Source organism: Lineus longissimus, chromosome 7 (assembly GCF_910592395.1).
Source record: "Lineus longissimus chromosome 7, tnLinLong1.2, whole genome shotgun sequence".
Taxonomy (NCBI): domain Eukaryota; kingdom Metazoa; phylum Nemertea; class Pilidiophora; order Heteronemertea; family Lineidae; genus Lineus; species Lineus longissimus.
This window is the reverse complement of record NC_088314.1, coordinates 17,961,701-17,988,801: the sequence shown is the minus strand read 5'-3', so window position 1 is coordinate 17,988,801 and position 27,101 is coordinate 17,961,701. Positions and strand designations below refer to the sequence as shown.

The 27,101-nt window shown below is 40.3% G+C and overlaps 2 protein-coding genes across 2 annotated transcripts; one reads left to right on the top strand and one right to left on the bottom strand.

Moving 5' to 3' along the window:
* Nucleotides 1–1,126: 1,126 nt before the first annotated feature.
* On the bottom strand, nucleotides 1,127–17,629 carry LOC135490810 (molybdate-anion transporter-like). The gene is made up of 14 exons (XM_064776332.1): nucleotides 17,450–17,629; nucleotides 16,545–16,918; nucleotides 15,539–15,683; nucleotides 14,991–15,051; nucleotides 14,292–14,399; nucleotides 13,865–13,983; nucleotides 13,324–13,460; nucleotides 12,202–12,392; nucleotides 11,939–12,009; nucleotides 10,158–10,212; nucleotides 9,247–9,349; nucleotides 7,808–7,875; nucleotides 7,249–7,328; nucleotides 1,127–4,385 (listed from the first exon to the last, which is right to left on the bottom strand). The coding sequence occupies exons 2-14, from the start codon at nucleotides 16,693–16,695 to the stop codon at nucleotides 4,301–4,303; spliced, it is 1,374 nt and encodes a 457-aa protein (XP_064632402.1). The 5' UTR covers nucleotides 16,696–16,918; nucleotides 17,450–17,629; the 3' UTR covers nucleotides 1,127–4,300.
* A 680-nt stretch (nucleotides 17,630–18,309) lies between these two features.
* LOC135490809 (guanine nucleotide-binding protein-like 3 homolog) lies at nucleotides 18,310–26,811 on the top strand. The gene is made up of 13 exons (XM_064776331.1): nucleotides 18,310–18,351; nucleotides 18,439–18,491; nucleotides 18,920–18,977; nucleotides 19,164–19,243; nucleotides 19,570–19,791; nucleotides 21,170–21,409; nucleotides 21,966–22,198; nucleotides 22,698–22,809; nucleotides 23,221–23,429; nucleotides 23,945–24,081; nucleotides 24,962–25,119; nucleotides 25,818–25,995; nucleotides 26,489–26,811. Exons 1-13 carry the CDS (start codon nucleotides 18,333–18,335, stop codon nucleotides 26,587–26,589), a joined length of 1,800 nt encoding a protein of 599 aa, XP_064632401.1. The 5' UTR covers nucleotides 18,310–18,332; the 3' UTR covers nucleotides 26,590–26,811.
* The last annotated feature ends 290 nt before the right edge of the window (nucleotides 26,812–27,101 follow it).

Below are 27,101 nucleotides of genomic sequence, written 5' to 3'. Positions count from 1 at the left end.
CTATTTGATGAAATATTGATTAATTTTTTTCGTTGCCCATAGGTTATTAAGAAATTGGAAAATGGTCATTGACAAATTATATGTTTGCGTTAAGCTTCATACAAATGTCAACAGAAAGGAGAAGATAAAGTGTAAACAAACTAGATACCGTAAACCGGTTATTTCCACATTTTCACAAGAGGATACAATTGAATGTGTTTCCGTTTTATCATTGGAATATGCAGTCATTTGTGGAAATAAATGAACGCAGAATTGGAAAATTATGTTTTTGGGAACATATAGGGCCACGAAAATAAAGGGGTTTACACGATTACTTTTAAGAAAATCAAATCTGATTTTCGGCAGAAGGAGAAAGGCATCTCGATCCTCAATGTGTTGCCATTGCTCCGCTTCCAGACAATGCACGGGAGTGGCTACAGGGGCAATACTGCTTGAAGTTCAGTACGGCAGAGAGGCATGTCTACTTACTGCAATTTGAGTTTGTATAATTTGAACCTTATAATAAAATCATACAGTCATGAAATCATGAAGAAGGAATCTTTTATAATGACCTGTTATGTGATTTACCCTTCTTATGCTTTGACTTTGATGTGGAGTTTCACCCTGGAAAATTGATTCCCAAGCTTGCCGAGAATACGGCAGGCTTTCCAACTTGCCGAGGTGGCCTGTCCTGGGAAAGGTGCCCTGGAAAATTTTGCAATTCACTGTATTCTTTATATTTTCAGGACATGGACTCTGTCGTAGAAAGCGAGAGAAAACGATTCGAGGATGAAAAGAGAAAACTTGAAGAAGCCAAGGAACGGAAGGAGGCTATTTCTTAACAAAGTTTCGGAATGATTTGAAAATGACTGATCTGTGATATGCACTATTCAAGAGATAACTTTGATGCATGAAAAGTGTCCTTCATATCGTTCTGGTCAATGGTACTGAGTTGAAGTCAGGAATGTGACTAGATCACATTTACCAAAAGGTAGTGGTTTTCACAACACTAGATTATCCTTAGAGTGGGACTAACAAATGCTCTTTCACAGTGTTAACTAAAGTTTATTAAAGTGTCTTTTAAAGAAGTATCTCGTGTTGTCCTTGTCCAAATATGATAACCTGGTTGTGACAATCAGCACATGGAGGCCAGTATGCCAGAGACATAGACTGGTTGTGACAATTTTAGGAGACATGGTACTGCTGGAACAGGCTCAAATGGCCAGGCTCTCCACAGCAATTAAGCTGACATAAAAAGGAGAATCCAGGCTCCAGGCTGTGTTGCAGTCCCTGGATTGACTATCTCTACGATACATATCGATCAACAACTGGGCAATATCCAAAGCTGTGCTATAAAAAAAGTTGGACGTAGACACCTCTGTACCATAACAGGACACTTTGGCTCAACAAACCTCACCAGGAATCTGCCACTCCACAAACTGCAATGAGAGTCCCTCTCCTCAAAGGTCAAGAATCAATATCATCAGATGACATGTAGGCCAACAGATAAATGAAGATTGTTGAAATTTAGAGCTATTTATTTCTATTTTTGCAGAATTTGTCACATCAATACATCATCAAACATGTATAACATTTAATAGTATAAAGTGATGTGCATCATAAAATAAACTTCACATGTTAACAAAACATAAGACAAACAAATCTATGAAAATTAACACAAATATGATTTCGTCAATCTTGATGGGCATACAGGCACACACATACATTTTGCATATACATTACACTGAGTAGGGCAAAACTTAACTTTAATGGAAAATGCACTGGAAGTGTACCTTTTAGTACTGGTGCTGCCATCTGGATTTGTAGTTCTGCAGGTTCCTCATTGCAAATAAGTTCTGGATGAGTATCCTTCAGAATCGCATCCGATTTTTGACTCCTGAGTCCAACTCAACACTTCTTGAAAAGTGTTTGAATTCTGAGTCTGACTTAAGACTCTCTTCATTTGCTACATTATGCAGAAAGAGATGTACAGCAAAATGCACAAAAAGATAGTACATTTCTCAAATGTTATGCCAGTGATTGAAAAGCTACTGTGTTGCTTAAAAACTCATACGCACTGCCATCTATCAGTAACTTGAAGTACCTCCCGATCCATAGTTTTCACTACCCCATTTGTGTTTTTAGTGAAAGTGTTCCAAATTTGATGCTTATACGAGAATGAAAGCCTTGAATATATATTAAAAAGAGACATTTTGGAATGTTGCTGAAAATGGAAGGAGCATTTGACAGGTCATGGATATAAACCTAACACATGGCAAGTTTATGTAGAAGTCTTTCACGTGTCACAAGACGCGCATGAAAATTCACGTGTGAACGGAAGACTTTTTGACGAGACACGAGAACCTGGTGTCCTACAAAGCTCGGACTTTGATGATAACTTGTTCATTCTTCATTTCACGTGTGAATAGTGAACATGACTTGTTCATTCTTCATTTCACGTGTGAATAGTGAACATGACTTGTTCATTCTTCAGTTCACGTGTGAATAGTGAACATGACTTGTTCATTCTTCAGTTCACGTGTGAATAGTGAACATGACTTGTTCATTCTTCATTTCACGTGTGAATAGTGAACATGACTTGTTCATTCTTCAGTTCTCGTGTGAATATAGAACATGACACGTGACAAGATGACTTCTACGTGAACTTGACCTCAAATATGATAGAGGCATATTTGAGAAAAAAAGCAAAATATGAAAGATATATCACTGTACAACATAGGTCTGAATCCACTAGATCAGGAACCACTGAAAACATGGAAAACTACAGGGATTTCACAGGCGTTTGATTAATTTTCATATAAGTTACTTGCTTTGCAATAGTAACTGATCACATAGCCTGTGGAATGTTGGAAACCGTGACGGCTTCCCACTGTAATGGAATCCGACCTAAAGTAAAAAACTTCACAAGAGCAAAATAAAATATCATAACTTTAGCAAACAAGCCATAAATGATTTAAGCGAGTATACACATACATGTATTTTGGTAACAATAACACCTAGTTTTGTGACCTTTTGATGTTATATCCAGAGAGGAGCCTTTACAAATTAAAATGAAATGGGGTCATTTCAGCCATTTTTCTACATTTCTTCGACAAAAAATCAAATAAAGTAAGGGGGTGTAGCTATATTTTTCTGATTGATTCGGGATTCTAGCATAATGGAGCAGCTACGCGTATTGTAAAATACATTTGCTGCTTATTTATTGCTGCTTAGTTTTTTCTGGGCATTCGAAGAGGGGTTGATGGTCCTGCCATGAATGTGTTGACACTACTTACGAAATAATTTATCATTCTAATGCTAACACTTATACACTCCCTGCACACTAACACTACAAAACGACTACATTTTGTGAAGAATACTGCCAATAAAAATTTGTCTGAGTAGTCGAGGTGATTCTGAAAGTTGAAGCTAATAATCACATGAGAATTGTGACCCGTCACAGCAAAACCAGGCGCATGTCGCACAGAAGATGATCCTAAATGACACCAGGAGATAATGGAAGAAATTGATGTGCTCATATTTCACAAAAGGCAGACAATAGAGAAATGAACAAACAGTCCGTCTCAACCTGCCAAGCTCAGAGCGACATGCGCCTGATTTTGCTGTGACGGGTCACAATTGTCATCAACAACAAAAGTTTGTGAGTGCGATAATTGTGGTTGAATACAGTTTTTACTACAAAATTTTCTAAAATAGTGAAAATTTTTCTAAAATAGTGAAACCTTTCTAAAATTGCGAACATTTTCATTTTGGTGGATTACAGAATTTCTATCCATTTTTGTATAAATAAATATTTCTGAGATTTTGAATTTTGCAGATTATTTTGAGATTATTTGCCAAATGAAAGACTTGTCAAAATTTGATGGTTTACTGCACTAAATTTTAACGTCAATACAAAGATGCACCTGAAAACTTGCATTTAAACAAGTCCAATTGGATGTTTGAGGCAGTTAAAGGGACAAAATAGGCAGGCAAGATAAAGTTACACAAAGCGACCAAAAGGGGTCTCTCACATCTCACAGTAGGTTGAAATGATTCACGCTCGTACGAGGGATATATTTAGTGCTAAGTTTGACATGACCAAGGGCTCTTACTGGGTATACTAGTCACTTGAAGATGGCAAAATTAGCCCCTCTCCTCCTGCCTATAGTCCCCCTTTAAGAGGTGTCTTTGATTAACAGCAAGAAAAACATTTTTCATAAAATTTGGAGGGTATTTTTTCCATGCTCATTTTCTTTTTCTGGGGAGTAAAATTTCCCTGATATGCCGTCTGTATCCAATGCGAATCTTCCCAATGAGATTATGCCTCCTCTTCCTCCTCTCCCATGAGTCTTGCCCGATCGTTCGTCCTGGCCTTGTCCATCTTCACCACATTAGACTTAAGCCTGAAATACACAATAGCTAATATTTATAAAGACTAGTAAATGCTTTTACGACAGTTTTCTACAGAGATGGCTAGTGTAAATGTACATGAAGTTTAAAGTAAAAGCATTTATTAGTCTTTTATAAATATCAGCCAATATCTATCTTGTTAGATTAAAGTTTTCTACTAAAGCATAATAAATACTGCATCTGTTACAGTTTCCCATTGCAGTGGAAACTAAATATTAAGTGCGCAGGGTTATTCTGGAACTGATATGTAAATTCTAACCCATGTGAGCAACTTCAAAACAGTTATTTCTTTAAACATGTGTTTTTATCAAACCATGTGAGCAACTTCAAAACAGTTATTTCTTTAAACATGTGTTTTTATCAACCCATGTGAGCAACTTCAAAACAGTTACTTCTTTAAACTGTGTTTTATCAACCCATGTGAGCAACTTCAAAACAGTTATTTCTTTAAACATGTGTTTTTATCAACCCACGTGAGCAACTTCAAAACAGTTACTTCTTTAAACATGTGTTTTTATCAACCCATGTGAGCAACTTCAAAACAGTTACTTCTTTAAACATGTGTTTTTATCAAACCCAACTGCTTAATTTATAAAGTGAAGTAGATTACTGATAAATTTTTTCCAAAAAATCCTTATCAAAAAATCTGATGTGCAAAAAAATGAGTAGAGATTCCTGCAACTGAATCGGGTTAAGTCTCCTTTTGAATTACAGTCCAAACCAAAACTGTCATCCCTAAATTCGCGTCATTGGCGCGCTACCCAGCGAAACATAGAGATCAGCACGTCACTGGTGCATCACTGACGCGCAACTCTGCACGCAACTCGCAACTCTGCACACAACTCGCGCGTACGTTGAATGACGCGAAGCAGGAAGGATGTCAATTGTGATTTGGACTGTAAGCATCACCAACATAAAAATCAGGTGACCGCAGCAACAGACACTCCAGGATGTGATTGGTGAAATAGATTTTAAACATGTTATTAAAAGTGTTATCTGGAGTTTTTGTAAAAAGGCAGAAGACACCAAACCAAGACTGTTGCCATAGTTACCAGATGATGATGATGATGATGACACCAAGAACTAAATATTTATAGTGCTGCTTTGAACATAAGCTAGTCAGATGCCACACTTGATTTTACATGGCTGTACCTAAAAATAAAGGGGTTTAATATTTTATGAACCAATGAGCGGGCGGGGAAAGTTCCTCAATGGACGACTAACTGAGCCACTAGACTAATTCTCTGCTACAGCTCAGTCTCATGTGTATTATATATTTGACCAATTAACGATTAAACTAAATAAACCGTTTGACAGGAACTGACTGAGCTGTCACTGAAGCTAAAAATGTAAAGTAGAGTGGTACAATTAATAGCCCTTTATACACTGTTGAATAGATACCGAAGCATACATCAATGTACACTGAGGCAATAATTATAACAGGGCCATAATTGTACCAGCTTACCTTACAAATTAAACTGAAAATAGAGAGTAAAGCACAATAACAAGTAAACTTTTTGCCACCAAAATCACCACGACTGTTAAAAATTTCTGAAGCTGATGACCGAAGACAAGACAGACTCCATTTTGAACTCCTCCACCAACAGTGCCAACAATTCTCGACCTTTTCACCCCCATTTCGCTGTATAGACTCTTCTTGTTAATGCGCAAGAAGAGTCCATTCCAAAACCTGGGGGTGTTAAGGTTAAAGAGTAAGTAGATTTGAACTGCACTGATGTACATTAATAGTGTAGTCAGCGAGGATTAAAAAATAACATGAAACTTCTGAGCGGATTTCTATTGCTGGTTTCTCATAGGTAAGCAGTATTTCGTACGATTTTAAATGCCATCTACGGACTCCTTAACAACCACAAATACAGTGCTGCCCTCATAGACAAAACAAGAGGTTTATTAAAGACAAATTTCATAATCAAAACTTGTTTTCACCTATTATTACTCCTATAAAGTTTTATCTGGCTCCAATGTGCTAAAATGGTAAACATTGAACTGTCAATTTGAAAAGAACGTCCAAGGTTCTTATGGCCAAGTTTTTACCGGCAACTTGCTTTCTACAAATCAATCGATTCCAATTGGCAATTTCATGAAATCATATCAAAACTTATCCTTGGAGTAGCAGACGGAATAGCCAACCATTCTCCAACATACCCAATGTATAATACAAGACCACTACCTCACTTCCACCAGGGAATCGTCGTCCTTTAATGCCAAGCTGAGGTTATGATGGCTACATAAAATCTGAACACAAGCCTGCCACTCTAATGACCACTATGACCTCCCGCTCTATGCCTCTAAAGCAAGCATTATAAGTCCATATTGCAGAGGTCAAGAATACTAGACTTTGGAGAAACTTATTTACTCCCACAGCTGAGCAGCCCCAGCCACTGCAGATGAAGTAGCTATATCATCTTATACGAGCAGTATATTAAAGGTAGTATTCATCAGCTTATACCTGCAGATCTGCTTTACGCAGCACTGTCTACTTGATCAGGGATCATATTTCCAATCACCGCAAACAACCTCAATTAACATCTACAGTAGAACCTCTCTAATAAGGACACCCTCCAGACTGACAAGTGCTGTCCTGATTAGAGAGGTCAAATTGAATGTAAACAACCAATTTGGGACCAAAACTAGTGTCTTTAATAGAGAGGTTGTCCTTAATAGAGAGGTGTCCGCTAAGGGAGGTTCCACTGTATTTGTATCTGTAGCTGGCCATACTCAAGTAGATTTATGTCATATTTGGCAATAAGCTTTTTGCTCGTAAAGATGCATGGGGCTATAGCAGCAGGTGTAGGCAGATGTATACTGCCTCTGGCATACTGCTCTTATACTTACATGAATAGCCATTGCTGAGATATCGTTGAGAGGATGAGAAACACAAAACAGCAGACGAATATCACAGACATGTTCATATCCTGAAATAAAAAGGTGAAAATAAATTATAAACGTGAAAACTTCCATACACTGTTATGCCCGCAAAATCTGTGGACGTCAATCCTTGATACTTGGTGGACATGAAAACATCTACTATGGACTTAAATCACAAAGACAATGTTAGAATTTAATTGAAAAACAAGAGCTACGCAGAGCGAGCACATTATACGCCCGCCAGAAGAGTAAAGGGTGGTTGGTCAGGGTGAAAAGTGTGTGAAGTAACAGGTAAGCGGAAAATGGAAACAGGTCTTCGTGACCTTGACCTTTGACCTTTTGACCTCCAAATCAATAGGCTTCTTCGGGCCTATACTAGTGCCCTGCAAACCAGGTTTGGTGACTATACATGATGTAGAATTTCAGTAATTGCGCGGACAATGAAAAGTTAATGGACAGACGGACAGCGAGCGCCATACCATAATACGCTCTGGAGCGGGCGTATAATAACCACAACTGGTCTTACCTGAACCAAAATAACCACCACAATCAAATTCAAAGGAACTCGGAAGAAATTCATTATCGTGGCCCGGGCTGCAATGACAGAAATAAAAAGCAATTACATTACGCATTAGAGGATAATTGATAAGCTTTCTAAGTCCCTGCTTCTCTTAGACATCAAGAAGATTTTCAAAATTGACTGGGTCCATGCCAATTCTAGTATGACGAGAAATGCTGTACATTTGTACATGTGAATGTACAACAAAGTATACATGATTTGTCAAGTAAGACGGAACTTAATTTTGATCGGAATTCATTTTAAGTTTGATGAAATCAAATTGTCACTGATGTGAATATCCTCACTTAAATGTACAAGTTTCTTTGACACGTTGTGTTGGCATGGACGACAGGATTGTCGCTTTCATTCAATAGAAGTGCCATTCTCAAGATCCCAGTTGCCATGGCTACTGGTGTGTAGCTGCCTGGGACAGTCAGGTCATTATTTGTTGAGTGTTTCTGCCCTGATCTGTGGTGACATAATGATCGAACGCCACTCAGGACATAGGAAAAAAGGACAGTGTCATTTCATGCGACCTTTGACCTTTGGTACCCATCCTTTAACCCTTTTATTAACTTCTAGTGCAAAATGAAGAAACTGCCATTAAAAAAGGTTAATTGTGTGGCAAATATGATGAGACCTTCAATATGACCCGGTAAAATTTCACCAAACCATCACAAGGCTCTTTTTGCCCTTTATATAAAATCCTCACGATAGACTGTTAAAATTCAACTAAATCATTCCTAGGTTCTATACCCTTTAGGCCCTCACGATAATCCAACAAAAATAACTTGCACTGCCAATAGAGGGCTCAAAACAGTACAGTACAAGGTTATATACCCATTGAAATTTCTACCAGACCATCACCCTTCCCTTTTTCCAGCTCTCTAAATAATAAGCACCACACTATGAGATTAAATACTGTAGTTATAGCAGATGCTGACAGATGGCAGCACCTCCTGGATACCAAAAACTGTGTACAGTTGTAGTGTGCCTTGGTTTGACGTGTGTACTCAGGGTCACAACAAACAATAATGATTTTGTTGACAAAATTACACTTGATGCCAGACCATTCATCAGTTTGAACATTAGACAGGATTTCAATACAGTACTGTAAACTACCAACTTTACACAACACTTTATTTTTGAGATTCACGAAATTAAAAGAAAACTTTCTAAATTTCTTCTTGTTTTCCTTTCAAAGAATATTTTGTTAGAATTTGTACACTTGCGCAACAATTTTTTTGTACAATCATAATAAAAGCCCAATAACAGTCGACAATAAAAGAAATAGCATCTCTTCATTACTTTACTTCAAAACATGCCCTTTTTCAGACCAAAAATACAATCCAAAGGATCTTTTGACCCCTTGACACATAAAAGGATGAAATATAATATCAACTTACTCTCTTCAGGGACATATTTGCCTCTCATCGTGCTCAGCGATGGCCAGAATATCCCGACGCAGGCCTCAAAGACAAGAAATCCACAAAAAATCACAGGCTGATTCTGAAAATACAAGAAAGGACTATGAACAAAATCTCACACAAAGCCATTTGGTCCAGTCGGCTTCAGACGGGAAATTTTCAAGAAGCTAATATGGTATTTCCACACCAATTGCTAAAATGGTTCAAAGGACGATGCTGGCGTTGGCTGGAACAACAGTGCATAGTGCCACTCACCCCACTGGGCACACTCCCAAGGACAGACCACCGATGGACGGCCGGTGGGAAAAAACCGAGGGCTGTCTAAAAGTGACCTGGCACGGATGGTAGAGAGGAGATGAATCAGCCTGGTCTGACCTAGGGAATTATCCATGGACAGGCTGCCGACCTAACAGGGTGGAAACTGATGATGAAAGCCTTATGTGCCCTCTAGGCAAGACGAGGACGGAGTAATATTTCAAAACTTTATGTCGCTTTCCCCACATATCTGTGAAAGTTATGGAAGCTATTTGCAAGATAAAAATAAACTGCATCAAAAATACTTTCAGCTGCTGATTTTTCTCTGGTGGTTCGAGTGGAATTTTACTATATATAATATAATAATACGAGTCTTATATAGCGCAGTATCCAACCATCAACTGGCCGCTCAAAGCGCTTGGGGATATCATATTATTACCCCGGTCTCCACAGAAATCAATCAGGGGTTTCAAGGAGCAACCCCAGAAGGTGCTCACTTGAACTCGACCAGTAGGAGTACTAAGCAGTGACTCGGCCGGGAGTCGAACCCACGACCTCCTGATCATGAGGCCGACTCTCTTCCACTGCGCTACCTACTAGGGACACAACAAACCTTGATGAGTTTTTATACTTACAAACGGGAATAGGACAGGTGTCAACAATGACAATGCGGCAGCTAGAAGTACGAATCTGAAAGAACAAAGTTGACATGTAGAGATGTATAAACTGTATGCTAAATGTGTGATTACCTAAGAACAAATAGCAAATGAAATGACCTATGGACCATAGCTCACCTGGATCTCATTATATAACATGCGACAGCACGAAGTAGAGGTACAGAAGAACCTGTCATAGCGGACGACTCTCTATTATGGACAACCTCTCTATTAAGGACACTAGTTTTGGTCCCAAAGTTGTTGCCTCCATTCAATTTGACCTCACCAATCAGAACACCTTTATATTAAAGGCCATATATCAAGGTTTTTTGCCATTTTCTGCTGTAAGACGATTTCAAAAGTGTACCTAACACTTTATACAATACAGAAAACCAAATGCAATTAGCTCCATCCATTTTGAAGATATAGCCAATTATGTGTTTGACAACTTGATTACCTAATCAGGCTAGCAACTGGCTTGTTAGAGCCAGGCGGCGGGTTCAGCAAAAGTTGTGATGTAGATCAGGTTATCTGTACATGTCATGCAATCATAAAAGCAGGAGGGCCTTAATTAATTATGCACACCTGGAAGTAATGTGTTTCATTCACTATGGTGTATTGTGTGGCTCCGAATTGTGTCAAGGATAGCACAAAGAACAATCGAATGACGGATGGGACCCATTTTCATGAATTTCCAAAGCCAGTTGAACGAGAGAGGAGGAAGCTGTGGATTCGGAAGTGCAAACGTTTGGAGTGTTGGAAGCCTGGGCCTTCGGCCAAACTTTGCAGTGATCACTTTATCGATACGGATTATCACATGAAGCCGGATATCTGCATCCAACTGAATATTAAATGCCACTTGTAAAAACAGCTGTTCCAACCATGTCAATTGCATTTAATGCCCGAGGCTGCTGAGGTCGGTTGTTATACATAATGTGTAGGCCCTATTGGGGCCTGTGATACCGCATAGTGTCTTCTTGTGTTCCAGCCATAGCAAGGTGACAGCGACACAGGTCAGTGTCAGTGACAGCCACTGTCAATGACAGATTATTGTCATCTGACATCTAGGCCTATCTAACGTTGCACGGCATTATATCGTCACGTCAAGATGATTGTGCATAATACCGTCACTTTTCAATAGTAGTTCAGCGTCATGACATAACTGGCGATACAACACTGACGAGGCGAAACAATATTGTGCAACATTGGTCTGTTCAAAAATCATACATGTTATGCATCTGCAACCGTCTATCAATGTCTTCTTCGCTATATCGGCAGGTCTGCCATGCAAATTGATTAACCACAAATTCTAATCACTTTCGTCCGAATGATCACTCTCATTATGATCTAGTGATATTAATGGCTCGAACATGTACGGCTCAACGTTTAAATATCCTTCTGTATCGACCAAAACATCCTCAAATTCACTGCTCTCACTCTCTGAACTGTATGCGGAAGCCATCTTGCTTTGTTCTGACTGACCTGATCTACGTCATCAAAAAATCCCTAGTGGAACTAATCTAAAGTTGTGTGTGGTGGGAAATTCAAATAGTTTAAAATTGAAAATTGAAATAACTAAATAATGACTTTATTATTAGAATTTTTTTAATGTCTGGGATCTTGTTTTTTTAACCCTCAACATATTTCATGAGTATCAAGCATGTCTTCAAACCTTGATATATGGCCTTTAAGGACAGCACTTGTCAGTCCTGAAGTGTCCTTAATAGAGAGGTTCTACTGTAATTAAGAAATTCTCTTACCTCATAAAGGACTCGACAGCGATGTGTTTGTTGAGTATTTTGAATAAAGATGAACCAATCATGATGGCAACCTGGAAAGACAGACACATAGTCCAGTTGATTCAAACTGATTTTTGGCGTATCCTTCTTCTAGTTGATTTAAAGAGATGGCAAGGCAATGTTTTACGACACATGAGGCAAAGAATGACGTAGTGTCTTTGCCACAAATGACATTCCACAGCAGAGTGGTTGACTTTCCTCATTGAAGAGATTCCTCTACTCACCATAAATGCGGCGAATATATATCCATGAGGTATCGTTCCCCGGTGACCATCGTTCCCTTCGTCCGTGACAGAACCGGCTGCTGGTACGACAGGTTTTGGCGGCGTCAGGGCGGGTGTCCACTCCAACACAAATGTATACATGGCACCTTCGAACAACGCCTGGATCAAGCCGAGGCAGAGGATCTTATGGTCTGAAAAAAAGTGGGAGTAAAATGAGGAGAAAATTATAGCTTCTTTCTTAGAAAGGTTTTAGCATCTTCTTCTTCTTCTTCAGCGTTCGCTCTGCACTTGGAGGGGTCATTCTCCTAGGAGTAATCCTCCAAGGCGGGATGAACGTATCCTGCGTGCCACTACGGTTAGGCGCCAATTGGGTTTATTGGCCTAGTGGTCCGACTTTGGCGAGAGAGATAGAGTCCACGCAAGCTACTCATGTTTCTCACTTGGTGGGGTCTTAGCTTGCCCTGGCATAGACACCAGGTAAAAGGAACCTCGGTTTTGAGTCTCATTCGAAGGACTGTGAAGAGCCAGGAATATTAGTTCCTTGAAAGCCACGCCGGTTCATCCAGACATACGATCATGGGTTCTCCCCGGGATCGAACCCGGGCCCTATTGCGTGGTGGTCAGGAGTGTAAACAACTAGGCCATGAGGCTCCTTGGTTTTAGCATCAATGTATATCATCCATTCCAAAGTTCTCTGCACTGAGTCACGCCAATGAAAGTAATTTCATTCATTACACGATCAAAATATACCCCCCGAAATGTTTTCATGAATACATTTGCTGGTTTTTGCTATTTTGCAAAAGCTGCTCAAAAACTAAAACATATCTTCAAAATTTCCTTTTAAAAATTTCCAAAAAAGACCAAATTCCTTTTTATACTGAAAATGAAGACAAATCCCCTGTTTTGAAAAGGCCAATTCTGTGCCAATTCCCAATTAGCGGAGGTTTGAGGCCCTATGAAATGTTCACAGGCTCCGGGATGGTGCACCCCTTTGACATCAACAGGGAGAAACTCGTTGAAGATGATATTCAGGGTTTGATCGCCACAAAAAAATCACAAGTTTAGATGACCAAAAAACAAAGCCATTCTGTTGAAAAAAATCGGTTCAAAAACAAAACTTACCTGATTTAATGGCATGGATGGCATCTTTGAATGATTTTGACACATCTCCGGTGCGGTCACCATGGTTTTCTGACCACGTTACCATGGTGATGATTGTCATTATAATTAACATGACCAGGGAGAGATCGAACGGTGACCTGGGTGAAAAAACAAGAACATATATGGGATGCAATATAGGACACTAGTTTTAGTCCCGAATTGGTACATTCCATTCAACTTGACCTCTCTAATAAACACCTCTTTATTAAGGACAACACTTGTCAGTCCCGAGGGTGTCCTTAATAGAGAGGTTCTACTTTATTTCTCTTCCAGGAGACAGTTTGTCTCTGCTTTACGAGACCAGATTAGCAGTATGAAAGGAGACTTTTCCATCATCTTGACGCCCAGTCGCGATTCCAACTACACAGGATGCAGATGAACACAGGGTGGCCCAGAAAATTTTTCCCTTGCACAATAGAATTCTATTGTGTATCCATTGTGTGAGGGAAAATAATTCTGGGCCACCCTGTAGAGGCGACTTTTCAAAAGTTGTTTTACTCACACATAGCCAAATACATCGGCACATTGTTGGGCAATAACCCCAGAGAAAATGGCAACGACTGAATTTCCGAGGACGGCATGCGAGAAGATTGTTGATAACAAATCCTGATCGAACCCTCGCTGAAATTGGATGAGATACATGAGAGGTACAGTCTTGATCAAAAGATTATCCTTGCCATACAAACTAAGGTGTTCATTCACATTTGCAAGTTATACCGAGAAGTTAGCACAAAAGATTTGTTAACAGTGACCCCCCCCTTACTCTTTTTTTGGTCACAAATTGTACTCTCAGTGCTCATCTAGTGGTGAGGAAAGTGCAAAAGAAACGATTAATGGAGTTCAATGGATTTATAGTTGAATCCAATCAAACTACACGTACATCATTTCCGATCAGGAATAGTAAATTTTAACAGAACTCTTTTCCGTACCTTATTGTGCTCACAAATCAGCCATGATTCAAACGCACTATACAGTATACTGGTCGCTGTACCACCCAGAAGACGTCCCAGCATCAATATCCAGAAATTATTGAAATGCTGAAAGAAAAGCAAAAAATTTCATAGGTTTTTATTTTTTATGCATCATCATCGTCTTTTAAGGGGTTTGTATGCTTTTCATTTGCATATATTTACTGTTGGTTCAACTTCTACATGTTTTTCCTATTTCTAAGGCAAGATGGCGCTAATAGTCAGTCATAATGTGAGGTACATGATTGCATGCTTGTGCCTCATCACTATCAGTATAAAGTTGGTAGGTGTATCAATTTTCCCGAATGCTGCATGTTAATTTAGGGTATGTGTGCACTAGGCTACATCGGTGTTCATTGAAAATGAAAATCACCCCCTGTAAGACCCAGAGCTAACTTGAGGCACCGTTCTTATCACCACCAGTAACAATACTTTAGACAACAAAATAAACGACATGGGCCCCCGGGTACATGTTCATGTAGGCTACCCAGCTTGTTTTTATAACCAACTTAATTCCTTAACAAATACACCAGGTTTTTTCACAGCTATGTCTTTATTTCGTACTATGCGCTGGTTTTTTTAAAAGTAGTTTGAATGTAAAGAGGCTTAACATAACAAGGCACAATTCACTGTCTGACAATCCTTAAATAATTTCTTTACCTTTGTAATACAGGCAAGCCCATAAAGTATGCCGTACAATACACAATTTGCCCGACGACCGCTGAAATAGTAAAATATGAAACAAAATTATACCTCAGTGTTTGAGATTCTAAAAATTCACATAAAACACCACCCATACAAAATGTATATAATTCATTTTCATCTGATCTTCTATGGTTTATCAACAGCTCATTTTGAAGCTTGAATGGTTAAATTTCGATCAATTTATGAATGTTAAAGAGAGGCTTGGGGGTAACTTGTTGCATCACGACCCATGGGTTAACAATCAAAATAGTGTGAATTTTTAAGGTGGACTGACAACATTTATCATCACAATAATATTAAACAGTACAATAAAAAATGTCACTGTGGAAAATATCGAATTCTTAATTCATGAGAGCCGCCTTGGGCGACGTCGTCACCACGAAAAAATGACATCACACCTAGTACTAATGCTAGTACCAGTGTTAATCATTAGCCAAACGTCAACACTGACAGATCCCTCTTGTGGAAGAAATTCGAGGGCGGTTCCACTCTATTCAACTTACTATTTATCAGCAACGGATCCAACAAACGTCCCAACAAGCATACTGGATCCAAAGCCGGCGACGAACAAAATCTCGATGTCATACTGCGACATCCCATAATGATCGTACAACGCGTACACATACGGACCTTGGAGCCAGTCGGCAGCTGAAAAAATAATGTGTCATCTGATGATTTCTGTTGAACGGTACATTCTGCGTCCAAAATGCCAAAAACATGGTCTTTACTCAATATTTCAAGGAAACATACATGTATCTGTACTCTCTACTTTTTTGAAGTTACATAAAATGCACCCACACTGGCAGAGCTTGATAAGTTTGTTGTTACGCTCACCCCAGAGGCCAACCCATTTGGGTCCTCATTGTAAAGTGAGTAATGGGAACCAGGTTGGTCCCTTGAATGACAAAAAGCTCTCAAAAGCTATACCAAGAAACCCGAAAGACATGTGTCAGGACTGCAGAAGGAAACTCGACGATATAGCGACTCTTAGACAGAGCAAGCAAAGAACTGAGTAGACCAGGAATCTTTAGGTAAGAAGATCGGTCAACACAACAAGTATTTATTAGTACTCTAGTATTCTTGATAAGTACTCATAAAGTACTCTGATGTTCTTGATAAGTATTCATAAAGTACTCATTACTCTGATGTTCTTGACAAGTACTCACAAAGTACTCTGATATTCTTGATAAGTACTCATAAAGTACTCTGATATTCTTGATAAGTATTCATAAAAAGTACTCATTACTCTGATGTTCTTGATAAGTACTCATAAAGTACTCTGATATTCTTGACAAGTACTCATAAAGTACTCTGATATTCCTGATAAGTACTCATAAAGTACTCTGATATTCTTGGTAACCATACTCACCCGTTGCAAACAGATAAACCACCAAATAAGTCCTCTGAAACTTCCTGATATTCTTGGTAACCGTACTCACCCGTTGCAAACAGATAAACCACCAAATAAGTCCTCTGAAACTTCCTGATATTCTTGGTAACCGTACTCACCCGTTGCAAACAGATAAACCACCAAATAAGTCCTCTGAAACTTCCTGAAGTTAGCATCGCCGACGGACGGAATGGTTTGTCTGGTGTACCAGAACAAAAGTCCGCAGATCAACAGAAGGAGCCAGAAACCAATAATAAAGCCCGACATCATGTGATATCCTCAGTGGCACAGGTGATATGGATTAGCCAGGCCTCACAAACAGTCCATGCAGATCCTGTCGATGGCAGCAGCGGTTACTGGCAGATCAGACTGGGCAGTGACAGCACTTGTTATAGGCAGAGAGCAGTTCCAGCTGATATGGGCCTTTTATAATAGGCCTTCTGCAACATCACTGGATAAGTCAACTTTCTTCAAGTGGGGTTGGACGGGTATTCTGCAATGATAGGAAATATGACCATGTGTCAATGCAAAGTCCGGAAAAAAAGGACCAGGTTGTGCACGAGACATATGTGTATTGCCTATTGGTGATAGTGCGTGACACAGAACATTTCAGGAATTCACATTCAGACCAAAACAATTTCCTCGGCTTTGGTTGACATTTTAGCTCCGCCCTCCAACTAGTTTTGTTGAGACAGCCACTACTGAGAGTGTGGTATCAATTCCCTAAACCATATTTCATTCTTGGATTACTCTTCTAATCCCTAATGCAATGTCAATTGTCATGCCTCCGCCACTCCGGTAACTCATAATAAATCATGTAATTGTCAACCACACATCTTGACATAGTCTTGACTATACTGAATATTCAAGTGTCAGAACATTTCTGGAATTTGTCAGGGATTCTGCAATTGAGCCGCAGAATTTTCAAATCCCTTCAACAATAGATTAGGACCAATTTTCCTGGGGGACTACATTTACTTTCACACTAGGACAGGGCCAAACATGTCAAAGTTTTCTCACTTACAAAGTAATTTTTCACATAAAACAAGTAGGCCTACTTGCTACTATGACTCTGATCAGATTATCCTGACCCGTGGAAGCTGATGAGTGAGGTGTATAGCCTAGATTAATTCAAAAGCGTTTGAAGAGCAGTGAATGGATGAATTCGACATTTATAGCACTAAAATATTAAAAAAACACAAAATGCAATTGCAAAATGGTCCATGTTCGGCAAAATTTATGAATCGGGTTTTAGTGACGTCATAAAAAGAATTTCCAAACCTATCTACGGTGCCGGATTTAATAAATAGCCATCAAAATTTATCTGGCTTCTTTCAAATGAGGACCCTGGAATTTGTCAGAAGCTATCATCATTTTTACAGAAATGCTTTTCTGATCGCATAAAATAAGGACCTCCTCTCTCCCACCTACTAGTATCTACTCCAGGTTTGACCCCGGTAGTAGACTTTATATTGTTACTTTTGTCATGTATCCTTTGTATGTCTTATGTACTTTCAATCAAAATCATTGTATCTCTATTGTACCATGTGTACCTTTGCCCTCCGGGCCTTTTGATTAATAAACTAATTTGAATTTGAATTTGAATTTGTCAAAGATATAAAACTCGAATGCCGAAAATTAAGCATTCTCATTCTTCTTTTCATTTTTTTAAAAGGCCTTTTAGGTATTTGAAATGTTTCTTGAACGTTTTTATTTGAATTGCATGTTTGCTGTTGTAATATTACCAAGTTAGATTCCGTTTGAGTTTTTAAGCTCATTCCTGAAAAATGTAAATATTTCTTATGGGGCATCGTAGACGATTGAGCATCCTCGTAATGACGTCATCAAAATAAAAAGTCATTCAACGAATATTACTCATTTTGCCAGTTTATACATGTGGTTTCAGCATGCCGAAAGGGTTTGGCAGTAAGTTTCCCTTTTCGCCTCAACAACAACTATTTGAAATGTTTAATGTAATGTATATTGCAGTAATATTTACATTGTACCTTTCAGAGAAGACGAGCAAGCGGCAGACCTGCCGGAATAAGTACAAAATACAGAAAAAGGTGAGTCTAAAGTCGTCAGTAAAAGACACACACACACAATACACTGATACACATGCATGCAAGCCCAGTACAGTACAGTGGTCAGTGCTATGCATAATAATGATAACTAAGTAAGCATTGCACCACCAATCTCGGTGATCTGTGTTTGATAGGCCCTTTGCCAGATACGCCGGTAACGTACATCAATACATGGCAGTCTTCTTCATGTGTTAAATCGTGGACGTGATGTAAATAATCGCATCGCATGATGGTCATCATGGTGATACCGTAGCATAGTGTAGTGTATTAATCACATCCGTCATCATGTTTGCAGGTAGGCTGAGCCTACTCATATCATAGTATAGTGACAGTCGGCTGATGAAGCTCTCGATGAGGAGTAGGGCCTAAATGATATGTGATGTTATTAAAAATTCTTTACATTATTTTAGGTCCGAGAACACAATAGGAAACTTAGAAGGGACGCAAAGAAAAATCCGCACCCCAAAAGTGAGTGTATAGGGCCACAAAACAGACCAAATAACAGCCAGGATTTTTGGGGCAGACGCCCATATTGTGGCGAGATTCGGGAAAGTTGAAAAGGAGCAATATTTTGTGTCAGGATTTTTTTCTAATGAGACATCAGGACAGGTACTCCCCTTCCCCCTCCAAAAATATTTTGTTGTTTATTTACAGAGAAGAAGGATCCTGGTATCCCTAACAGTTATCCGTTCAAGGATCAGATCTTGAAGGAGGCCGAAGAGAGGAAGAATAGGGTAAGAAAATGGGAAGATCGACATTTCCTTTCTAGCAGGGGTAATTCCCTCCCTTATGATGTCCTGTTAAACGCAAATGGTTAGAGACTCTGTACATAAAGTCTTCAAGACTTAACCTTTGATTCTGAATCATCAGTTTGGTCTTTCTTTGAAGATTTCAAATCCAAACTTGGCAATCGGTTGTCTTTTGATAAGTAGTATTTGATATGAATTTGGTGTCATTGGAAAGGAAATTTCAGCAGAAATGCAAACAAATAGGTAATCACAAAATCGGAATCTGTTTGATTTTGATTTTGTGGTTATAAATGTTTAAACTTGTTTCGCAGATTGAAGCAGAGCGTGAAAGAATGAGAGAAAAACGAAAGAAAGACCGAGTCCGTCTGCTCGAGAAGAAGAGGAGTCTGAGCAGTCTCGTCACTGATGCACAGAAACGATCAGCGGCATTTGAGAAGAAACAAGCTGTTACACAAGGAGCAACGGCGATGGAATTTGGCGCCAGTGATGACATTGAAACTTCCAGAAAGGCTTATTTTAAAGAGTTCAAAAAGGTAAAGATAGTGGTGTGCAACCCTAGATTATCTCCAAGGTAGGCCTGACCAATGTTCATTCACGGTGTCAACGAAAGCTGGTCACTTGTAACACCGGCTGCCCGGGGCTGTGTAACATTACTATTGTGATCACACTATTACAGGTTAGTGACAAGAGATCAGCTTAGGCCGGATCTGTGAAAAATATTTTAAATTATAATAGAATGAAAGAACTTCCTTGTTAGCTCACCTCTTAGCAGAGGTGAGCTTATCCCATACCGTGGCGTCCGTCGTCCGTCGTCGTCGTCGTCGTCGTCGTCCGTCGTCCGTTAGCAGGGCACGTTTCGTAACTGTTAGAGCTATTGAGTTGAAACTTGGTACACATGTACCCTTATGTAATGACACCTGGGAGACCAAGTTTCGGTCCGATTCGTTTCATGGTTTGGCCACCAGGGGGACAAACGTTAAAAGTGAAAATATGCAATATCTCCCTTAATAGTAGTCGGGAAATTTTGAAAAAAATATGGTAGGTACTTCTAGCAAAGGTGCATCATATATCCTCCGGGTTTTTGATTTGACCTCCTTTTCAAGGTCACAGAGGTCAAATGGTGTAAATTAGCCGTTAGGATGTAACGATGGCACGTTTCTAAACTGCAATGACTATTGATACCAAATTTGGTACACATTTACCCCTTAGTCAGGTGATCTCAGGGACCAAAGTTTGGTCCAATATGATTCACCACTTGACCACCAGGGGGCAAAATCCAAAAACCTTAAAAATGTGATTATTCCTTAACTTCTTGCCCGATTGCCACCAATTTGATATCATGGGTACATCTAACCACCATACAGTATATGTCACACAGGTTTTTAATTTGACCTTCTTGTCAAGGTCACAGAGGTCAAATGGCGTAAATTCGCCGTCAGGCCGTAACTATGGCACGTTTCTTAACTGCAATGACTATTGATCACAAATTAAGTACACATGTACCCCTTGGTCAGGTGATCTCAGGTACCGAAGTTTGGTGCGATCTGATTTGCCGTTTGGCCTCCAGGGAGGGGGCCAAATCCTAAATTCTTCAAAATGCCATTATTCCTAGTAATGACTTGCCCGATTGGCACCAATTTTATATCATAGGTACATCTAATTCTAACAACCATTCAATGTGTCACCCGGGTCTTCTTTGATTTGACCTACTTTTCAAGGTCACAGAGGTCGAATGTACTGTAAATTGGCCATTTTGGGGAAATTGTAATTGCTTGGACCTACATCAAACCTAACACTACATGACACAAGACCATGCTCTTTGTCCATCTTTCCTCCACATGAGGTGAGCACAATGGCCCTGGCCATTTCATACCCATTTTAGATATGTTTACTCGATTTGTTTTTCTAAAGGTTGTGGATGCCGCTGATGTCATTGTTGAGGTTCTCGATGCCAGGGACCCAATCGGTAGTCGCTGTCTTGAAGTTGAGGAGGCCGTCGTAAACTCTGGAGCCGCAAAGAAACTGGTGCTTTTGTTAAACAAAATCGATTTGGTTCCGCGAGAAATTGTTGAAAAGTGGTTGAAGTATTTAAAGAATGAGTTCCCCACAGTGCTGTTCAAAGCGTCAACCCAGACGCAGAGACAGAACTTGGTGAGTACCGACTTTAAATCATGGTCATCGTCGTCATCATCATCATCATCATCATCATCATCATCATCATCATCATCATCATCATCATCATCATCATCATCATCATTATTAGACAAGCATCTCAATAATCGTCATCATTGTTACTGGCGTCGTAACCCGATTTTTGCCAAAGATACAGAGGTCACTTAAGGCTACTGTCTACCTATGTGGGATCTTTTACTTGCCCTGGCACAAACACTCGTATACAAGGGACCACGGCTTTTAGTCTCATCTGAGAGACCCTCATTAATCTATCTCATATTGAGCCTCAAACTTGTTGTGAAGAGTCAAGAATTTTAGTTCCTTGAAAGCCACGCTGGTTCATCCAGAAATACAATCCTGGGTTCTCCTCGGGATCAAACCTGGTCCCTATTGCGTGGTAACCAGCAGTGTTAATCTTGAGTCTATGAGGTTTCTCAACAGCTTGGATTTCTGCAAGCACTTGTCAGATTTTTCTAATGTTGGGAGTCATAATCTCAGCCAATGTTCAGCTTTTTACCTCTGTCTTATTTTTCAGTCCCAGAGCAAAATGCCCATCAAACTGTCCTCGGACGAACTGATGAAAACCAGTCGATGCCTCGGTGCGAGTACGTTAATGAAACTTCTCAACAATTATTGCCGCAATAAAGACTTGAAGACGACGATTATGGTCGGCGTAGTTGGGTTTCCCAACACGGGAAAGAGTAGCGTCATTAACAGTTTGAAGCGGTCTAAAGCGTGCAACGTCGGCAATACTCCTGGGGTCACCAAGTAAGTCTCTTGTAAACCTGTGATATTTCATGTTCTCAAGTAGTTTTGAAACTTTTAGACAGCATAAAGTTTCCAAAACTTTTGCATTGATGCAGTAATCGAACTGTTTCCTCGGTGACAATGAGGTGATATTAGGTTGTCCCATATCCAGGGCAGTTGGTAGTGTCCCCATATCGATTCAGTGAGAGCTTATACTTCCGGATGTTAAGGGTTTCCTTGATCGCCCCTGAACCAGTTGGGCCGCCTGACTAGAATCTCCAGGTTTTTCTGGCTGGAAGGTGGGATCTTGCTTACTATATAAAATCATAATGTTTGAAGTTTTCTTTTCAAACAAGGCAAACGTGGATATTGTCCTTCTCGTCCAGGATGATGCTGGAGGTTCTGTTAGCCTGCCACATCAAATTGTCAGATAGCCCAGCTGATGGCCAAGGCCATGGAATACTCAAACACCGTTGCCGTCCTCTGTTTTCTGACATGTTTATTATTTCATCGCTTCCAGGGTTATGCAGGAGGTTCTGTTAGACAAACACATCAAACTGTTAGACAGTCCTGGTATAGTGATGGCCAAGGGGGACTCAGATGCAGCTGTGATCCTTAGAAACTGTGTAAAAGTAAGTAGCAACGTGTAGCAAGTTTTAATTCGCTGCAGTGGGCCTTTAAAGGGGTACGCTGTTGGCTCAGGAAATAAAAGTTCAGTTACACACAATGCCATAATAATGCAGTGAGGTCTACTCCATCCCTGCTTGAAGAAAATCTTCTTTGTCTTCTTCTGTGTCAGAATTTTCGAGATGCATGGTAGACCGTCAGTCTGTTTTCGGTAACGAAGTCGGCTGTCCAAGAGAGTTCTGTCTCTGTGGATGTTTTGTAGGAAGTGTTTTTTTCTTCTGCTGCTGTTTGCAGCCCTTTTGGGCCAGGGCGTCTGCTTGTTTGTTTCCGGTAAACCTACTGTCCGGGGATGAAATCTGAGATTTAAAGAAATAATTTTTTCATGAGGTGACAAATACCATTCCGTTATTCTTCAGATTGAGACAATAGATGATCCCATCCCTCCAGTGGAGGCAATCCTCCGGCGATGCAACAAGGAGAAGCTCATGCTACATTACAGGATAGGGAACTTCACGAGTGCCAACGAGTTTCTATCCCTGCTTGCGCAACGACACGGGAAATTAAAGAAGGGCGGCATTCCTGATATCCAGGTGGCCGCTAGGTCTGTTCTGCAGGACTGGTCAAGGTAAGCCTGTCACCGATATTCAATCAGATATGTGTCAAAATGATGTCAAACCGCAGACATTATTAACATCACATCTCTGCCACACCAATGCAGTACCCAAGTGACCGTCGGCACCACATAGCGGCTGCCGTTGTTTTGCAGGTACCCTATTGATCAAAGCTTTGAACTTACACCAACCCAAAAAACGCCCCTTGGCAATGTTTGGGCACAAAGCAGTAAGGTATTTTCTCAGAGAAATTTGCGTTAGATTACAACTGAGCATTTTTTTTTTGGTAATTTTTGGGCCAGGACTTGTTTTCTAATCTCTAGAAACCCATTATCATCATCATCATCATCAGTCATCATCATCATCTTCATCATCATCATCATCATCAGTCATCCATATTGGCATCACAGCCAAAACTTGGGTCTTTGCCATTGGGAAGCCGTAAGCGTATTCATGCTTGTCCCAATGGTTTGTGTATGTGTAGGTAGTTTATACCCTCATTTACGTAACTTCTTATTCCAAACTTCAGCGGTAGGATCACGTACTACACGCATCCCCCAGAAGAGGCAAGCAAGCTGACACACGTCAGTGCAACCTTGGTGCAAACCATGGCAAAGGAGTTTGATATAGACTCCCTGATTCAGCAGGAAGAAGAGGCTCTTAGTGGTAAGTTAATAGCAGGATAGTAGAAGTAAAACTGGATACCGTCACTGTAGTTTACAACAATGTCCATCGGTCCCTATTGTTGGGCTGTTGTGTTGCTCCACCGACGCGCGTTTCTGCCCCTCTAGGCTTCATCAGGGTGGCTGGGGTTGACTTGCATCTGTCTTGTTCGAAGTTCACAGTTTGAATGACATCATGACTCCGGGGTGGTTTCTCAATGACGTTGAATTTAATGGCAGGAGCCATCCATTGGCTGGCAAGGCATGTTAAGTAGATTGATAGAAGTGGTATGAATTCAGCATTTCAATACTACTTTCAAAACTCCAAGCAGTGGAACCTCTCTATTAAGGACAACTTCAAGACTGACAAGTGCTGTCCTGTATAGCGAGGTGTCCTGATTAGAGAGGTCAAATTGAGTGGAAGCAACCACTTTTGGACAAAACTAGTTTCCTCAATGAAGAGGTTGTCCTTAATAGAGTGGTATCCGCTAAGGGAGATTCCACTAGGTATCATCATCATTCATCATCATCATCATTACCGGTGTCGTAACCCTATTGGATTTTTGCCGGAGGTATGGAGTCCACTATAGGCTACTGCCCACCTATGTGGGATCTTTTACTTGCCCTGGCATAGACACTCAGGTACAAGGGACCACGGCTTTTAGTCTCATCCGACAGACCCTCGACTATTTCATACGTTAATGTACGTGTTGTGAAGAGCCAGGAATTTTAGTTCCTTGAAAGCCACGCCGGTTCATCCAGAAATACAATCCTGGGTTCTCCCCGGGATCGAACCCGGGCCTTTTTGCATGGTGGCCAGCAGTGTTAACCACTAGGCTATGAGGCTCCTATAAGGTATCACTAAAATTCTGCCATCATTTCAGAGTGTAAGCCTCTTAATGCCAATCACATGGCCATCACATCGGAAGGTCCGATGGCTGGTGTCATGGAAGAGGAGGATGACGAAATAGTTGATGAAGAAATCGAATGTCTAGATGATGGTGATTCTGAGGAAGAGATGGTCGAGGATGAAGAAAATGAGGTAAGTAGAGTCATTGATGCCAAAGTGAGATAGTAGTCATTTCCCATTATGCTGAAGCTCTATCGATTCTTGTTGGACTGTGAAAATGCTGGCCCCGTCTTCTTCTTTTAACTAGTATTATTCTTTGTTCATAGAGAAGCACATTGCAGGGAAAAGCCTGTCTCCCCCTGTTGTATTGGATTTGGCTGAGATAGGCATTCACGTGACATATTCTACTGGCTACATGTACTTGAGTGCCACGATAAAACTAGGAGAGTTGGGGATGGGGGGTGCGCGGAAAAGATTATTTAGTGTTCAAGTATCCACACTCTGGCTGTAGTCTTTAGGGTGTCCATTTGCTGCTACAAGAGCACACCAAAAGACCTTGACCAGTTGATGATATTGTTAAGGTTCTGATGAGTGGATTTAAATACCACTATATAAATCTGTACGTTATTGAAATTACTTAAGTTTCACCGATCAAAGACCGCTTAGTTACTTACTAGCTACCAAATTGACACAAAGGCCAAACCCAAATATGACGTCCTGACCGTTGGACAGCTTGGTGTCATAAACCAATTATCTATTGAAATTGGAACATTTGGAATAATGTCCCCAGTTTCTTGAATATCTACAAAGTGGCCTTCGATCTGTTAAACGAAATTGGTAACCGCTGTAGGAATGGGCAAGTTAAACACAAACCTTGTTGATCATTTCAGTTGAAGGACGTAACCATCGCCATGGACTCTAAGAAACCAAGCGGTCGCGAGACACGTGCGTCTACCCGAGCCAAGAAGGAGGCGCCAGCGTTGGCCCCCGTGAACGCTGGCAACCTGCAGCGGGGCAAGGCCAAGAAGGAGGCTGCCAAGAAAGTGAAGAAGCAAAGGAAAAGAGCAGGTAGGAGGTGTTCTGACATATCAGAGAACAGATTAATGAAAAGTTGATTATGTCACTAAAGTGTTGAGTTGGGTAAACAGTTTTGGATTTATAGTCTGATATGAACCACTGTAGAGGCTATCATCTGACATAACATTTCCATCCTGGTCTATTCAGAACCATTTGAGTAGAACTCAGATGAGAAGCTCAATCGGCACTGCAGTCTGAGCATTTCTGAGCAGTATCCATTTATTCATCTCGGTGGATTAAGGCAAGTTAGACCAAGATACCTGCCTAAAGTCTCACACTGACTGTGGGGACGGAACCAGGTTCTTCTGGGCCGTTAGTAGAATGTATGAGCCTCTAGACCACAGCAGCACCTCTTGGGGAATAGAAGAAAAAACATAGAAACCCCTTGCATTTTAAAAAACAAAAATTGAAGAATTCTGCTCAAAATATCACAGTTATTTTGGAGGACATGTTGGTTTCTAACTCCTGTTTTATTCTGTTGCAGATAAAATAGCCGGGAAGTTGTCTGATGCGTTGGAAGGAGCCATGGCCTCCCTTGGAGGGAAAAAAGACGAAGATTACGACTTTGGTGTGGACTTTAAATGAACTGAGAGATAACGGCACTGTGAACTTTGGTCTGATTTTGTAAACTATGAAATCATCGAAAAGCTACAAACAAGGGATTTTTGTTGCTGAGACCTGTTATCACAATCGTTGCTATGTGGGACAAAAAGAGCTCACATCTGCGGATAAACTTGGTCTGGGAGTGATCCCAGTTGATGTACAAACAATGTAAAAATTCAAATATCGATCTAATAAAAGTCTGATGCTAAAATATTTTCTTGTCTTTGTCTCTGAGATGCAGGACTATAGGCAGGAGCTCGGGGTCAAATTGGTGATCTTCAGGTGACTGATATGCACAGTCATCTTCATCTTCTTCTTCAGCATTCGCTCTACACTTGGAGGGATTCCTCCTCTAAAGCAGGATGAGCGAGTTTATTTGCAACTACCGTTGAGGCCCACATTGGGCTTTTCGCCTGGTGACTACGACTGTAGCCAGAAGTAGAGTCCACGCAAACTACTCATGTTTCTGACTTAATGGAGTCATTCGCCTGCCC

What these genes read in the sequence shown, in the direction of transcription:
- LOC135490810 (XM_064776332.1), bottom strand. Translation starts at nt 16,695, where the DNA reads ATGATGTCGGGCTTTATTATTGGTTTCTGGCTCCTTCTGTTGATCTGC. An exon ending in GGTTTATCTGTTTGCAACGG is followed by an intron (nt 15,684 to 16,544) that starts GTGAGTACGGTT and finishes TTATTTTTTCAG; the next exon opens with CTGCCGACTGGCTCCAAGGT. An exon ending in CACCTGTCCTATTCCCGTTT is followed by an intron (nt 9,350 to 10,157) that starts GTAAGTATAAAA and finishes TTGTATTTTCAG; the next exon opens with AATCAGCCTGTGATTTTTTG.
- LOC135490809 (XM_064776331.1), top strand. An exon ending in GAAAAATCCGCACCCCAAAA is followed by an intron (nt 18,978 to 19,163) that starts GTGAGTGTATAG and finishes GTTTATTTACAG; the next exon opens with AGAAGAAGGATCCTGGTATC. An exon ending in AGACGCAGAGACAGAACTTG is followed by an intron (nt 21,410 to 21,965) that starts GTGAGTACCGAC and finishes CTTATTTTTCAG; the next exon opens with TCCCAGAGCAAAATGCCCAT.